The 16356-nt window shown below is 43.1% G+C and overlaps 1 protein-coding gene across 4 annotated transcripts in view; it reads left to right on the top strand.

Annotated features, from left to right (window-relative positions):
• Positions 1–17: 17 nt before the first annotated feature.
• Positions 18–16356, top strand: part of KANSL3 (KAT8 regulatory NSL complex subunit 3) — a 41436-nt gene continuing 25097 nt past the window's right edge. Inside the window, exons 1-6 of one of the 4 annotated variants that reach the window (XM_025045030.1) lie at positions 18–162; positions 811–1075; positions 3787–3957; positions 12139–12229; positions 12347–12532; positions 16310–16356. The exon at positions 16310–16356 is cut by the window's right edge and continues 91 nt beyond it. In XM_025045030.1, the coding sequence (XP_024900798.1) occupies positions 861–1075; positions 3787–3957; positions 12139–12229; positions 12347–12532; positions 16310–16356 (710 nt within the window). In that variant the 5' untranslated portion in view covers positions 18–162; positions 811–860. Of the gene's footprint in view, positions 163–192; positions 1620–3786; positions 3958–12138; positions 12230–12346; positions 12533–16309 lie in introns of those variants that run through there. The other 3 variants (XM_025045031.1, XM_025045032.1, XM_025045033.1) reach the window with 3 other exon arrangements.

A 16356-nucleotide genomic window follows, 5' to 3' on the forward strand; every position in this document is an offset into this window, starting at 1 on the left:
GGCGCCGAGCAGTCCCGGGCCCGGCGCGGGGGGCGGGGAGGACGACTCCTTGTCACGAACTCTCGGTGACCTTGGCTAAGTCACTTCACCCCCCTGAGCCGGCGCCTTCGTCTGTGAAGTGAGAACGATAAGCCCCGCCTACTGGATGGGGCCGTTTGGAGGGTCAGTGACGAGACCCCTCGGGGTGGCCGCAGCCCCAGACGGTTTGCGGCCACCGACCGCCGCGACTGTGGGAGACGCCCTCTCGGGGTGGCATTTTGTTACCGGCTTCGCGGAATAACCCTCATTTGTGTGTTTTAAAACTCCGGAGTGTTATGAAGTCGTTGCAAAACTTTTGTTTAACAAAAACAAGAGACTTCAGGGGCTTCCTGAGGCCCACGTTGTCCCACTGACACTGCGGTGCCCATGAAGCTTTAGGGAATGGTGAGGAGCAAAGCGACCCGTAGCTTGGGAAGAATGAATATTTGATTCCTCTTGTTTGCCCAGACTCTTCTGGCTCACATAGGAAATCTAAGGCGCTGGCCAGGGAAAATTATTTTCTGTCCATAGGAGGCCTTTGGGATCTGTGGCGTCGCTCAGGTTTCCAGGGAACGAATTTTGTAGAGACTGAGTATGGAGGAACTTGTGGTGCCATAGCCTCTTTGGGGAGTGATGTGGGATATCAGGATCCCTCCTGGTAGGCCAGGCTCTCTGTTGTCATGAACACCCAACTATGAATGCTAGAAGGTCTCAAAAGCAAGAAGCCATATGAGATGCTCCAGGTTGGACGACATTTAGAATATCTGAATTGACTGAAACTTTCCACTGCAGGTGACTAGCATACGGACACCCGTTCTCTGACCTGCTACCCCTCTACTGACATGGCCCACCGGGGTGCAGAGAGGGACTTCCAGACCTCAGCACGACGCATGGGCACCTCGCTGCTCTTCCAGCTTTCAGTGCACGAGCGGGAGCTGGACCTGGTTTTTCTGGATCACAGCTATGCCAAGCCATGGAGTGCCCACCCAGATGCCAGTAGTGCTCGGCCCACCCGCACGCTCTTTGTTACTCCCCGGAGGCAGCACGAAAGTACCATGTGAGTGTGGGCTCCTCTCCTACGGGCTGCCATTGCTCTAACCGGGCAGTGATCAGATGGTGGGGATTCGAGAGGATTTTACTGTGAGGGGCATGGATGTTTAATTCAGGCACCTCGGGTAAAGCAGCGGGAGGATCCCAAGCCTATGTGTGGACATCAACACTCAAGACATCTAACGATTTAGGAAAGCAAGATGTTCAAAGGAAAGCAAACCACCTATTCCATTTAGATAATAGGACTTGTATGGAAAGAGGAAATTGAAGACGATTATTTAACTGGTGAAGAAAAAGACGGAAGAGATGACTTTTAAAAACTGCCACACAGTATTAGACTCATTCCTTTAGTCCAGTGTTCTGGCTTGCTCCAACACTGGCAACAATAACCTTTTTATGGGAATGCGATTTCTTTTCTGGCTTCACCTGCAAAGTTTAGGAGCATATTCCCAAGACCTTGCTTTCTGCCTTAGCTTGTTACAGAACTGTCACCCATGGGTGATCTTACCTTCTTAGGTCTGATTGTATTTTCAGCCGGCCTACATTATAGGGTAAGGAACTTTTTCATAAATTTAGTATGTAATAGGTGATATGATTACATTTGGCCTAAATAAACTTGTTTAGTAATTCTTTTGAGCTTTAAGGTGTTCTAATTATATTTCGAGATTTGTTGATATATTCTATTTTGATGATCAAATCACACTCTTGATAATTTTATAAACTTTTGGGGAAGGGTTTTTTTTTTGTTTGTTTGTTTTAATCTGACCTAATGTTTAATCTTTCCTTTAGCACAGGTTTTAGGTTTGTTGGGGAATAGAAATCTTGTATTTTGCTTCTTTAGGTTCCCTACTGAGCTAGAGGTACCGTGATGTGTATGTTTTAAACACATGCAGAGTAGTGGTTTTTATTTCACTTTCCAATAAGGGCAGTATTTTGTTGGCTTTTGGATTGTATAGGGGACAGGATCTGTGACTTCAGAGAATAATCAGCGTAGGCCTGGTGCCTCTGGCCCAGGGCATAACTGATGAGCTCCTTTAAATAGAATTGGAAATCTTGTTCTCTTAGTTATGTAATAGTTTCTTGTTAACATTGAAACTCCTGTGTTCCTATCTCATGCCGTTTTTTTAAAATGAGATTCTATGGACTTGGTTATTTCAGTACTTAGAAAATGTTTTCCTCTTAAAAGTCACCTCCATTTATAGGCCTTGAAAGTGAGAGCTGGGCGTGTCCTAGAGACTTTTTATACTGTTGTGTCTGGAATCTGGTTGCAACTGGGATGTTAAGTGGGAGCCAGGGGAGAAGTTGGTGGGACTACTTCATGTAGGAATTTGATTCTAAGAGTGGTAAGAAGTCATTGAAGGATTTTAAGCTAGATATTGCATTTATGTCTTTTAAAGATCACTTTGAACTTTTGTTGAATAGATCAAAGTATAGAAGTGAGACAGAGAATACCTTCTAGGAGGCCATTGCAGTGGTGGGAGCCAGAGGTCACGGTGGCTTAGGTGGGAGGGGAAATAATACAGATGAAGAAAAATGAGTGGCCTTGAGGTATATTTCTTAGGCAGAGTCAACAGGACCTGCTGTAGCGAATTGGAAAAAGGGGCCAAGATTAAGGGGCAAGGTGGAAGGAACTAGGATAACTTGTGGATTTCTGGCTTGAGCAACTGGGTGGTGCCATGAGTTGGGGTGGACTCAGGAGGGTAGTTGGAGTGGTGAAATCAAGAGTTCTCTTTTAGGCGCACAAGTCTGCATCCCTTGCCATGTCTGGTCCAGAGAAGGTAATCAGCTCTGCCACCTGCCACTCAATCTAGCTGCTCATGATTTCACTTCATATAATAATGATGTGATTATTCCAACCATTGGGAATGGATACAGTAGGGTCGTTGAGGTCAGAAAGTTAAAGGTGATGTTTGGCAGATAGCAAATTGGCCATTGTGACTGGCATAGTATTCTGGGTGACAAAGTTGGTGCAGTGAAGGACCTGTGTAGCACTGGGATTTTGTTAACATTTTAGAACCTGAAAGATCCTTCAGCTGTCTATTTCTAGTTGTTTATGTTCTCAGCTCTTTTCACAGTGAATTAAATAGCTAAGGTGTCTACGTTCTAAGTGCTCTTAGACAATCCTGGGCTTTTACAGCATATAATTTACTACCAGTTAACTTGCTAGTGTAAGGGAAAGTTTGTCTTAAAACTAGATCAGGACTGTCCAGCAGAACTCTGCAGTGATAGAAATGTTCTGTAACCGTGCTATCCACTGGGGTAGCCGCTGGCCACATATGTTTGTTGAGTGCTTAAAATGTGGCTGGTGTGACCAAGGAACTGAATTTTTAATTCTATTTAATTTTTATTTGTTTAAATAGTTGCATGTGTCTTACAGCTATTATATTGGAAAGCACATCTAGGCAATCAACTATTTACTCTTGGAATATATTTGTCTTTCTTAAAAAAATAGCTGTTTGTCATTTTGTGCATAGACTCGTTTTAAAATGACTTTTTGCCGCCCCCCTCCCCTTAGCATGTATGAGTGTGTCAAAGGGTAGAGATCTCAACAAGTGAGGGAAAGATGAGTTTGGATCATAATTTTCTTATGAATATGTTCTTATACCTATTTTAAAGCTGATTATGTTAAAGAGACATTTTTGGCAACCAGATGATCATTAAACACCTGTGTTGTTTAAAGTACGTGTGGCCTGGTCCTATTTTCTGACCTGTTTACAGTGAATCAGACGTCCCAATAGACGTGGAGACAGTCACATCAACCCCTGTGCCACTCTACGACAATCAGAAGGCACGCAGCGTGATGAACGAGTGTGAAAGGCATGTCATCTTCGCCAGGACTGATGCAGATGCCCCTCCCCCACCAGAGGATTGGGAGGAGCATGTCAACAGGTAGGCCTTTCCTCAGGAGGACTGGTCACTACAGATTAATGCTTGCTATACTGTAAATGTTTTGTGTCATCTGCATCGAAACATGTTTACTAGGTGCTTACTTCATTATTTCATTTGCATCCACACAGTCAGAATGTTCTCTTAACTCTGCATCATAACTCCCAGCTCACTGTGCAGTGAGCTGCCCACGAGCAGGGCTTGCATCTCAGCCATCTGCGTTCCCAAAACCTGAGACACTGCTTGGGACACAGTAGGCACATGATAAACATTTATTGAATAAATAAGTGAATTAAATTTCATAAGTATAATGAACTCTGTAGCTTATATGTACAAGATGTGATATGGGAGTTACCCAGATTATATTAAAACAAACAAACAAAAAACCCCCCTCAAAACCACAATGTATAATTGTGAGATACTAGTTTATATGGTCTACAACTAGAATAATGAAAATGTTTATTTGGAATCACCTGAAATGTTTAATATGAATGGCTTTTAAAAATAGATTTGCAGTCCGTGGTTTCCCATTTCCATGAGTCTGCTGGCTAGTTTCATTCCCTGGCTTCCCACTGACCCGGGGACTCCATACTCCTCTTCACGTCCTATCAGTGTTTATTTGGCAAACATTTGTTTATCTTTTGCTTGCTGCACAACAACTTTATGAAGGTCAAATTGACATAGTATACAGTTCACCTGCTTAATGTGTACATTTTAATATATTCATCACCACAGTCAATTTAATGAACATTTTCATCAACCTAAAAAGAAATTTTATATCTGTTAACAGTCACTTCCCATTTCCTCTCAACCCTTCCAACCCCTGGTACTTTCTGTGTCTCTAAATTCACCTGTTCTGCAATTTTCATAGGAATGGAATCATACAATATGTGTCTTTGTGTCTGACTTCTCACACTTAGCGGAATGTTTGCCGGGTTCATGCATGTTGTAGCATGTGTCAGTATTTCTTCCTTTTTATTGCAAATGGTATTTGATGGACCACGCAGTGGACTACATGCTATTTATCCATTTATCTGTTGATGGATATTTGGGTTGCTGATACTTTCTGGAGATTATGAATATGCTGCTAGGAACATTTATGTACTTATGTGGACATAAGTTTTCAGTTCTTTTGCATGTATACTGAGGAGTAGGATTGCTGGGTCATATGGTAACTTATGTTTAACTTTTGAGGAATCTCCAGACTGGTTTCCAAAGGGGCTACACCATTTTATGTTCCCAAGGGCAATGTAAGAGAGTTCTGTTTCTTCACATCTTTGCCAACACTTAGTATTATTTGTCTTTTTCTTTATTACGACCGTCCTAGTGAGTGCGAAGTGACATCTCATCTTGGTTTTAATTTGCACTTCCCTGATGGCTTGCTCTCTAGTTACCTGCTATGTGTAAGGGATGCTAAAACCTTTGCACACTTGCCATAAGATTGGGGAGTGCTTATTTTCTGATAGTGGCAGAGGAAAAGGACGTTTGGTAGGAAGAAGAGTGGGGAAGTGGAGGCAGTTGTTGTGGTTCATGAGTCTGGTGGAATGCCACGGTGAGATGGAGCAGGTGTGCTCGTGCAATCAGGTGCTGTGAAGGAGGAGCAGTCCCGCCCTTGGGTGAAGAGCTTGTGAAGAAGTTGTTGGGGGTCTTGAATTGAAATTAACGTGTGCCCTACAAAGAGGACGTGTTCTCCAGAGCTTCAGGTAAAGAGGAAAACTGCTGTGAGCGAAGGTTACCTGCTGGGACATCACCAGAGCCAGCGAACTCAGAACGGTTTAGCACTGTTGTTACAGTTGATAATAAAAACGATGACAGTGGTGGTAACAAAAACTGCTATTTGCTGAGTGCCTTCTAGGTGCCAGGCATTGTGCCAGCAATTCATGTGCATGATCTCCTAGTCCTCACAATAACCCTTGGAGGTATGGCCCTTCTTCGTCTGTTTTACAGGACACAGAAACTGAGCTTAGGGAGGTTAAGGAACCTTAGTTAAGAAGTGATGGAGCAGGCAGTCTTTATTCAGAGCCCCGTGTTCTTGACTATTACCCTCTCTTTAAGGACAGTAAAAAGAGACCAGTTAGTGGTGCTGAACAAGGTGGCCTCACACAGTTATGTATCCCTTTGTGGTGTCCTCAGTGTGCAATTTCAGAAACCACATGGGAGAACTGCATTAGCTATTTTTTTATCAGTTGACCCTGGTCACGATCAAGAAGTTTTTTTGGAGACTCTACTTACCAAAATTATCAGAGACTTGATAATACATGTGAATACCAGTTTCTTAATTCATAAGGAGAGAGATAGCTGGAGGGCGGGTTAAGTGAGACACTGGGTGACCGGGCCAGAGCATTGATGCTCAGTTGGAGAGTCTGGGAGACTGCTGTCCCAGAAGTGGGTGGGAGTGTGAGTCTGCCCCGGGGCCTGTCCTCCAACCAGGGAGCCAAATGCACCCATCTTTCCTCAAAGCTGGAGGAGCCCGCAGAATAGGCCGGGGCATACTTGCACTTGCCCGCACCTGCACCTGCCCTGTCCTGCGAGAAGCACCAACAGACTCTTATCATCAACTTGTCTTTCTCCATGAGCACCTCCATCCTTACATTATGACACTGCCACAGATTGATGTGATTCATTAGTGCTCAGTTTATCTCAGATTATTCATTAGTGTCTAATGAGATTTTAGAGGTGTCCTTATCTTATTAGTGACAGGCTTACAAACCATCTCTTCATGTAGGTCACTTTTGTACACAGCTGATCTCATTGTTTGGTGATATGTATTGGCTTCACTTTCAGAGGTCACCACTTTATGACCTTGTCCCCAAACTCTGGATTTGTAAGCAGTTTGGAGCTTGCAGTTAGTTCCCTTTGTTCTGATTATAATCATCTTGTAGCCGTTCTTTCCCTTGACTTGATTATTAAATTGCTGCTTCTTGTCTTCCTGTATAAAATTATGTAAAATTACAGATTCTCATATCAAGAACTCGTGAACGATAGGACTAAGAATTTGTTTTCCTCAGAGAGCTTACTGATTATCAGTGGAGTCAGAAACTTAGTGTTCTGTTAGGGCCCTGTTTCCCCCTCTTGAATTATTTCAGTAGAAACTGCCTTCAAATGACTTTGTGTGTATAGAAAATGAAACCCTCCCAGCTGACTCTGACTTTCATTGGTAATGCCTAATATTTTGTGAAACAGTTTAAATGTCCCTCATGCCCGACTGTCCTAAAGAAATTGAACCAGCTTCCCCCCGCCTCCCCGCCGATGTTTCTCAAATGCCAAGTTTAATTACATGCACAGCTTTTGAAAGGTGTTCAACGAAATACTCCTGACACATGACATGTGTCAGTATCGCTCAAATGGATTCTAGGACATTTCCAACATTTCAGCAGAAGAGTCTAGTGTCCTAAAGCAGGTTATCTTATCTTAGAAATCAAGACTTTTCTGAAATCTGCTAAAAGAAAACCATTCTCCTTTTTTAAATTTGCTCTAATTATATCCCTCAATATTGTATGTGTATCTGCGTATTAATCTTAGGTTGGATGTTTGAAATTTTGAGTCCAAGGTCTCTGAGTTGTTTATTTTCCCTCCCTTCCTCCTCCTCCTCCTCTTCCCTCTCTATCTCCCCTGCTGCCCTTCATTTTTTCCTTCCTTTTTCCTGGTGTTTAAGGAAAGAATTTTTATAATCTGAAAAGGTAAATGTGACCTGTTCCATCTCTCTGATGTTCTTTGTCTCTCCCAGTTTGACTTCTGGTTTAAAAAAATTCTTTAGACATTTTAATACTGGATTCATCTCCCTTGAAAAATTAGTCTCTATCAGAGAAAGAATAATTACCTTTGCAAATATCAGGCTTTTCTAGGGCCAGTGTAACTTTTTGGCTTCTTTGGATAAGATGAGCCAGAGGTCAGAATGTTATTTTAGGTTCAGTCAGAGCATGGAGAACAAGATGATCTGATCTCATCTAAGAAATGAAGACTAGGCGTTTTTGTAGTCATGAAAATTGAATAGGTTTGGGTGGGGGGAGTGTGTTGACTCACCACAGTTCCCATCAGCTATTCGACTGTTTAGACTTATATTTAAAGTTCTGTCTCCTGTTTTTAAAATTTTCCTTAATTATATCTTTTGCATGCTCTTTATCTTAATCTTGGGTTAGTTCTTTCTTTTCTGCCCACTTAATTTTCCAGCCTCCCACGAAGCTGGCAAAATATAGAGAACATGTTTCAGTTCTTGGAATCACTTTGTTATATATCCAACAACAACTCTACAAACTTTTTGGGGGGATTTTAGACTCTCAACATTGTGGTTTTTTAATTTAATTTCAGCTGCTGTTGGTGTATGGGAGTAATTTTTAAATAGCTTTCTAACCCTCCTCCCATTTTGTTCACATCATTTTTCTTACTCCCACCATTTGAGCTTCAGAATATATATAAAGTAAGAAAAACAAATATAGAAAACATCCCATTATATAATAAAGAATGGGATAATTTTGGAAGTGCCGTTGGTGCTTCATAAATACATTATGCTTCATAAATAAATTATACCTCACTCATTGTCCTTGGAACTAAAGTTTGCAACATAAGCTTAAAGAAAGCTTAGGAGATTGTTGAACATGATGAAACCGTACTGGTTGCGTGACCTGTTTGATTGTCACTAAGCATCACTGCTGGGAGTGAGGCTGCAGTGTGATGCCGCTTTCAAGGTTCTTTATACATACTGTTTTCACAGAACTGCGAATTCGAAAATTTTAACACAGAACACCTTTGAGCTTCCATTTCAACCTCTAGAAATTATCCCACAGAGATACTTGCACAACCGGATAAAGATGCAGATCGCTGTGTGCATGCGTGTATGGGAAAAGGAGGGGTGGTCACTGCCACTGTACTTAAGAGCAGGCAAAGAGACACCACCTAAATGCCCACCAGAAGAGCAGAACCAGCCAGCAAAAACAGAGAAGTGTATTAGCCAGGAAGCTTTTTAAACTCCTCGTGAACATCCTCTGTCTCCTGCCACCGCGACCAGATCCGCAGACCCCCCAGACACCACATATGAGAGGTGTGACTTGTGCGAGTGCATTCTCCATTTATATAATGTGAACCAGCTGGTTCCTACAAGCTGTCCTGGTCCCAAGGTGTCCTGAGTCCCAGCACTGAGTTGACGCTTCCACTTCCCGCCTCCTAAGTCCAAAATCTCAATATCAAACAACAGCAAAAATAGACTGGATCTTGAAGTAGGCCGGATTAAGCCAAGAGAAGTGGGGGAAAATAAGAAAAAGGACAATTCCAAGAAACCTAAGATGGCTTCTGGTACCCCACAAGGGATTTACAAGAGTGGGAGATTTGTAGGCTAAAGACTTTGTGTAGCAAGGAAAGCTGAAGAAGTCTGTGATTGTGAATGGCAGCTGCTTTTGCTTCCATCCAGGGTCGTGGCCAACCTGAGTCTGCACTGCTGGGAGGAGCCTCAGAGATCACCTCTTCCGTGTCTTTTTTACTGTTAGGGAGCCTGAGGGCCGTAGTCAGCTTGTCATTGCGGCCTGTTCAGTGGCCTGGCTCCGAGTCAGTAGTCTCCTAGGCTGCGTAGCTGTGGTCAGGTGTGAGATGGAGACATGTCAGTGGTTTATTTTACAGAAGAGAGAGAAGTCAGACCATGATTTTCCTCCTTTCTCGAGTACATTTACTCTAAGGACAGTGGGATAGCTGTACAGAGTGAATTACAAGGAGCCATCGTCCTCCCTCTGCATGGCAACTGGGCCATGCTGACGGTGTTCTTAGAGGAGCTGAGAAAATAGGGCACTTCCCTGATAGGGTACGATGGGACACGGGCTGGTCTGCTGTGAAGTCAGAGACCCTGAGATTACTTGACTGCCCTGTCGTGGTGAAGGGCTAGACCTATGGTGTGCCTAAGTCACATTTCAGTGTCCTCTGCTGCTCAGTCCCCATAGGCTTAGTGTGGTAGCAAGTGTGAGAGTTTGAGTTCATGCTTAGCCGTTTACCTGACTTAGAATGTCATACACACACAATTCATCCATTTACTTATTTGGCAGGTGTCAAGTCCCTACTGTGTGTCAGACACTTTTACATGCTGGGATCTGGCACTTAAACAAAACCGACAAAAGTCCCTGTCATCTTGGCCTTTACATTCTAGCTGAGGGAGACGACTAAACAGATAAATAAAATGGATAGAATGTGAGGTGGTGATATGGCTGGACAGGGAGCTAGGGAAGCCGGGGTGGGGGTCGGTGTTGTAGTTTTAAATAGGGCAAGTCAAGGGAGGCCTCAGTAGAATAGAAGGTGACTTCTGAGCAGCCACCTGAAGGAGGTGGCAAGGGAGCCATTGTTCTAGGGAGAAGGAATGGATCACGGGCCAGCTGTGATGTGGGAGCATGGAGTGAGGGGGACGACATGAAGCACAGAAGTCAGGGAGGGGCGTGGACGCTGATGTTGAAGAGGCAGTGGAGTCCAGACTGCCCATGACAGTGACTTAGGCTTTTAACGGATTGAAGTGGAACTTTGAGCAGAGTGACATGACATGACTTAGGTTTTTTGATTGATTTTTTTTCCAAAAGTGATTTCCCAATTTGACTTCATAAAAGATTGTACTAATTTGTATTTTCATCAACAAAGTATGGAGGGACCTATTTTCTTACAGAGTAGTAGTAAACTTCTTAATTTTTACCTGTTTGATGGGTGAAAAATAATATTTTATTTTAATTTGCATGTTTGATTTTGCACAGGGTTGACTATACGTTTTTTTGTGTGCACTACTTTTTCATGTTCTTTGCCCATTATTTTTGTTTTGAGTATTTTCTCTTTTGCTTAATTTTCTAGTGAATTTTTCTATTTTAACGAAATAGCAGTTATTTTTCCATTGTGGCTTGACTTTGTGATGCTTTATTTTTTCTTTTATAGAAGTTTAAAATTCTTATGTTTTTACATTTATATTTCTTCCTTTTATGGCTTCTAGGTTTTAGGTCATACTTAGAAAGGCCTTACTCATTCTTAGATGATGGATAGGTGGGTAGGTGGTTGGATGGATGGATAGATAGATAATCACTATTTTATTTTTTGATATTTAACTTTTTATTCCACTTGAAATTAATTTTGCTGTAAAGAGTGGTATATAGGGGTCCAGGGTTTCTTTCTCCAGTTGGCTCCTGGTTGTTGCAGCCCTACTTCCTTTATCCCCACTGGTTTGAAATGCTGCTTATGTCTCATTCCATGTTCTCATTTAGGTCTGGCTCTCACTTAAAAAATAAAAATTTTTAAGGTAAGCTAATCACCAGTTTATTTTATGGCTGGGAAGTCTGGCAAACAGACATTCATTGGGCCTCTTTATCATCTTTCTCTTGGTGTCTTTAGGAAGGTTACTGTCCAGAGTTGGAGTGTCAGAACAACTACGGTTGGCAGGAGTGGGGTCGAAGAGGACTTTAATAAGCTCCACCTGTATGGGGTGTGATGGATGGGGACAGGGCAGTGAGACAGGCTTCTAATTACAGAGATTCACAGCTGAGTTGGTAGTGGGCACATCCTACCATCCACAAGCAGGGTAGAAGTGTGCACACTTGTATCCTGTGCTGGAATGACACAGTGTTAACTTACATGAAACAGAATGAAACAGACATTCAAAAATGTATTTGTCAATTGTGTGGTATGCTGGAAAAATGTTAAAAATATACATGGAAAAGTTAGTGGGGTGTGGACTATTGGGGAGTGGAGAATAGCCACTTTATTTGTTATATTTTTGTTCTACTTTTGTTCTTGAAGCTAATTTAAATAGACCTTAGCGTGAGGTTTGGTACCCTAAAATACTTGCCCATCTTGTCTGCCTCTTTTATATGATATGTTAACCTTATGAAATTCAAGTCTGTCTGCAGTGGAGCCATGCTTTATTTACTAATGGATCATTTTAACTGTGTTAGCTTGGCTAGCACAAAGGACTTCACTCTGATTGGTGTTGAACTTGTGTGTGTGTGTGTGTGTGCGCGCATGTGCGCGCGCACGTGCACACGTGCATTAGTATGAGGTATGCTGAGGCGGCTCCATGGTCGAGCTGGGACTGGGATGTCGGACTTGTGCTATAGCTCGATGGTCTTAGACTAAGCTAGTTCGAGTTACAGAGACTTGCCTAACCCTGGTACTGGAGCACATGCAGGTAGAGTGTCCCCACGATTTAAATTTAATTCCTTGGAGTTTCTCTTACAGGACAGGCTGGACAATGGCCCAGAACAAGCTATTCAACAAGACCCTCAAAGCGCTGCAGTGTGACCGGCTTGCCCGCTTGGCCAACGAAGGGGTGAGCCTCCCGGAAGCTGCCTGTGGGGGGTGCTACCCAGGTCGGGCCTCACTGGCTGACTCCCTTGCCCCTGCCCCCCATGGCTAACAAGGTGGCCCTCATGCTCTGTCACTCCAGGCTTGCAACGAGCCGGTGCTGCGCCGAGTAGCTGTGGACAAGTGTGCCAGGAGAGTGCGACAAGCCCTGGCGAGCGTGAGCTGGGACACCAAGCTGGTCCAGTGGCTGCACACCACTCTGGTGGAGGCTTTGAGCCTGCCTGTGTTGGCGGCCTACCTGGACGCTTTGCAGACACTGAAAGGGAAGGTGAGGCTGTGGCTGGCATCTGCCCTGTCCTGGGGTAGCCACCTTCTGCTGTGGGTTCAGAAAGTGGCGCTGCGCAAAGTCATTGCCTGGCCAGCCTGGATGGCATGACCAAATCTGCCAGGTTTGTTGTTAAAAGTAGGAGACACAGTATCATTTCACATTTTTGTGTGGTGTAAACTTCTTCAGCCTTGCTGTCTCCAGGACAGGGTGTGGCCTGGAAACCAGAGTATACCTGCAGCTGTTGTAGCCCTGCAACTTGGGGTTTGAGTCACCACTGAGGTGAGGTGAGAAAGGAATGATATCACACAGAAGGTGAGGGTTTACCAGGGAGGAGTATTGAGAAGCAGACACATGTATGTACTCAGGGTGCAGAGCGGGGGTGGGGAGGTGTCCGGAGAGGGAGAGACAGTCACATCTTAATCTCATCAAGAGTGAGCCTTCAATAGCAACACTTTGACTTTAATAAGTCTCTGTAAAAGAGATCATTACATTTTTCTGCTTTCTCACAGAGATAGGGTTGTACAAAGTTAGACTGTTTTTCTTCACGATTTTATTTTGTTGCAATTTCACTTCCTGCCGGGGGCTGTGTTCATAGTGTGGTTGGAGTGGGTTCTCCAGGCAGACTGCCTAGCTCCTGTCATTGCAATCACTAACTGGCTGCATCGTCTTGGATTAGTGTCTCAGTTTCCTCATCTCTAATACCTGTCTAGGTTTTTGTGAAAATTAAATTAGGTAACCCAGATGGAATGCCTGGCTCAAAATTTGTCCCGTAGCAAGTGCGCGGTGACTGTTAATGGTCATACAAGTGGTTCCTTCATAGGTTCTCGAAATACTTAGTATTTTGCTCTGTTACAAAACAGCCTCAGACAACTTGTATTTATTTCGTTCTTGACTTTTTTTTTAAGTTTTTCTTCTTGCTCCTTTGTAGGAAGCTGGCCCATTTTGTTGCTATAATTTGCTTAACCAACAGCTTGCCCCAGCCATATTGCCCACAATTTCAGACTCATTGTTTTCTACCTATTTTTCAGTCAAAAGATGCTAAGTTTGCTTTGAAAGCCAAAGAAGACTGGTTAAGTGCAGAAATAAAACAAAACCCAGGACTAAATGAATTAATGATAGGCATGGTAGGAAATTTGACATGAATTTATTTATTCAACAAATAATTTATTTTGTGCCTATAATGTGCCCAGCACTGGGTGAGCAAAACAGAGATGCCTTTGCTCTGGTGGGGCCTGTTTTCTAGTGGAGAAAGACAGCTAAAGAGATGATCTTCCTATCCCCTGTGCTGCTCTCAGGCACAGGAGGTGAATGGTGAGTGTGCCTAGGCATGGGCCAGGCCGAGACCCTGGTGGAGAGTGGTGGCCTAAGAGTATTTCCAGTATTTTAAATGTTCTCCACAGCGTTGTGCGCTTTGAAAAGTACAGTACTGGAGCATGTGCCCTGGGGTGAGTGCTGGGAGTGCCCAGTGTCCCACTTTTTGGAGGCTCTGCCCCACTCTGCGTGGCCAGCAGGACTGCAACATAGTTCACCTCGTAGGGAAGTTTGCCTGCTTCCCCATGTTAGTTACATCTGAACCCTCTCAAGTGCATGAGGTGGTGTCCAGGTTTTATGAGCATGACTGACCACAGGAGTGTGCAATGGCTGAGGCTGGCCCTGCTGCCAGGTCATAGTGCCGGTGAATGGGAACGGCGGAGGATGCGCTTGGAGGACACACTTTGAGACGAGGCCATGTTCTCAGCAGTGGTCCCTCTGCCATCAGACTCTTACTTTCCCGTGACTCAGATTCACAAAAAATGCTTTGATCCCTAAAACTTTTAACGAACCTGAAGGGTAAAAATGCACATGGCTGGTACCATGCTTTTGGCCCAGCTACTTCTTCCATTGGATCCATTGTCAGGGGAGCAGAAAAGGTACAGACTCAGCCTCTTAATTGTCTGCTGAGAAAGATGCTGTGTGGAGAGACCAGGGAAGCTTGGTCAGCTTAGCTCCCCGCAGGGAAGCTGGTGATTGATTGATTATCTCTGTCTGTACTGACAGAGGTCAGTTTCAAGGCTTTGTCATTTCAGGGGTGCACTCTACTGTCGGTAAAATCTTTTAAAATCTAATCAGATCAGATCCTCTGCCTCAAGGCATTGAGTGGCTTCAAGTCATAGAGTAAGTTCTGAAGAAATGGCCAGTTGTGGGGTGCAGATCCTTTGCGGTTTGGCACTAGCCTTTGTTACTAGCCTTACATCATCCTTCCTCACTCAAATCTTCGACTTCAGGCCAGCGGCACCTAGAATAAGCCCCACATGTTCTTTTTGTTGTTGTTAACTTTTTTATTGTTTTTTAAATTACAGTTGACATGTAATATATTAGTTTCAGGTATACAACATAGTGATTAGACATTTATATACTTACGAAGTGATCACCCTGATAAGTCTGGTACCCACTTGACACCATATATGGTTATTACAGTAGTATTGACTATATTCCCTGTGCTATACTTCACATCCCCGTGACTGTATTGTAACTGCCAGTGTATACTTCATCCTTTCACCTTTTTCACCCACACTCCAACCCCCTTTCCCATTTGAAACCATCAGTTTGTTCTCTGTATCTATGAGTTTGATTCAGTTTTGTTTGTTCATTTATTTTGTTTTTTTGATTCTACATATAAACGAGATCATATGGTCTTTGTTTCTCTCTGACTTATTTCACTTAGCATAATACCCTCTAGGTCCATTCATGTTGTCACAAATGGCAAGATTTCATTTTTTTAATGAATAATATTCCATTTGTATATATGTACTGCCTCTTTTTTATCCATTTGTCCATTGATGGACACTCAAGTTGCTTCCATATCTTGGCTATTATAAATAATGGTGCAGTGAACATAGGGGTGCAACTAACTTTTCGAATTAGTGTTTTGGATTTCTTCACATAAATACCCAAAAGTAGAATTGCTGGGTCATATGGTAGTTCTATTTTTATTTTTTTGAAGTACCTCCGTACTGTTTTCCATAGTGGCTGCACCAATTTACATTCCCACCAACAGTGCATGGGGGTTCCCTGTTCTTCACATCCTCACCAACATTTGTTGTTTGTTGATTTATTGACGATAGCCATTCTGACAAGTGTGAGGTGCTGTCTCACTGGTTGGATGGGCATTACCCTGATGATCAGTGATGCTGAGCATCTTCTCGTAGGTCTGTTGGCCATGACTCCATAAAGGTCACTATTAACATTTTGGCATATTAATATTTTTTTCTGAGTAGAGATAATTTTTGTATTTTCTGTTTTACCTTTAACATTTTAGCGAAATTATTTTCCTATGTTATTACATTTTAAAAACCATTAAAATGAGCCCTTAATACCTAATTATGTAGATAATTTGCTTAACCACTCTCATTTATGCATTTAGGTTGTTTCCAGTTTCTGATTGTTATTGAGAGTAAATTTGTCATTTGCGTAACCCCCTACCCCATGTGTGTGTGTGTGTGTATTTCTGATATATTTTGTTAGGAAAGGTTTTCAGAAGTAGAATCCTTTGGGGAAGGGATAAGAATAAATTTAAGTTTCTTGATGCATATCACCAGGTGTCTTTCCCATTCACCTTTAATGCTGAGAGGCACACTTTCAGCTGTCCATTTATTTGTACTCTGCTCCTGAGGGAGGTTCGAGTGGCTTGGTTGAAATCTGAAGGCTTGTAGTAGAGATCTGTGCCAGCCTGATTGCCGCTGGTGGGCAGATCCCCTGCTTTTCACTGGACGCACTTTCGCTCTTTCTTGCTTCTAGATCCCTACCTTGATTGACCGTATGCTTGTGTCATCCAACACAAAGCC

The sequence above is a fragment of the Pteropus alecto genome, unplaced genomic scaffold (assembly GCF_000325575.1).
Source record: "Pteropus alecto unplaced genomic scaffold, ASM32557v1 scaffold223, whole genome shotgun sequence".
NCBI lineage: Eukaryota > Metazoa > Chordata > Mammalia > Chiroptera > Pteropodidae > Pteropus > Pteropus alecto.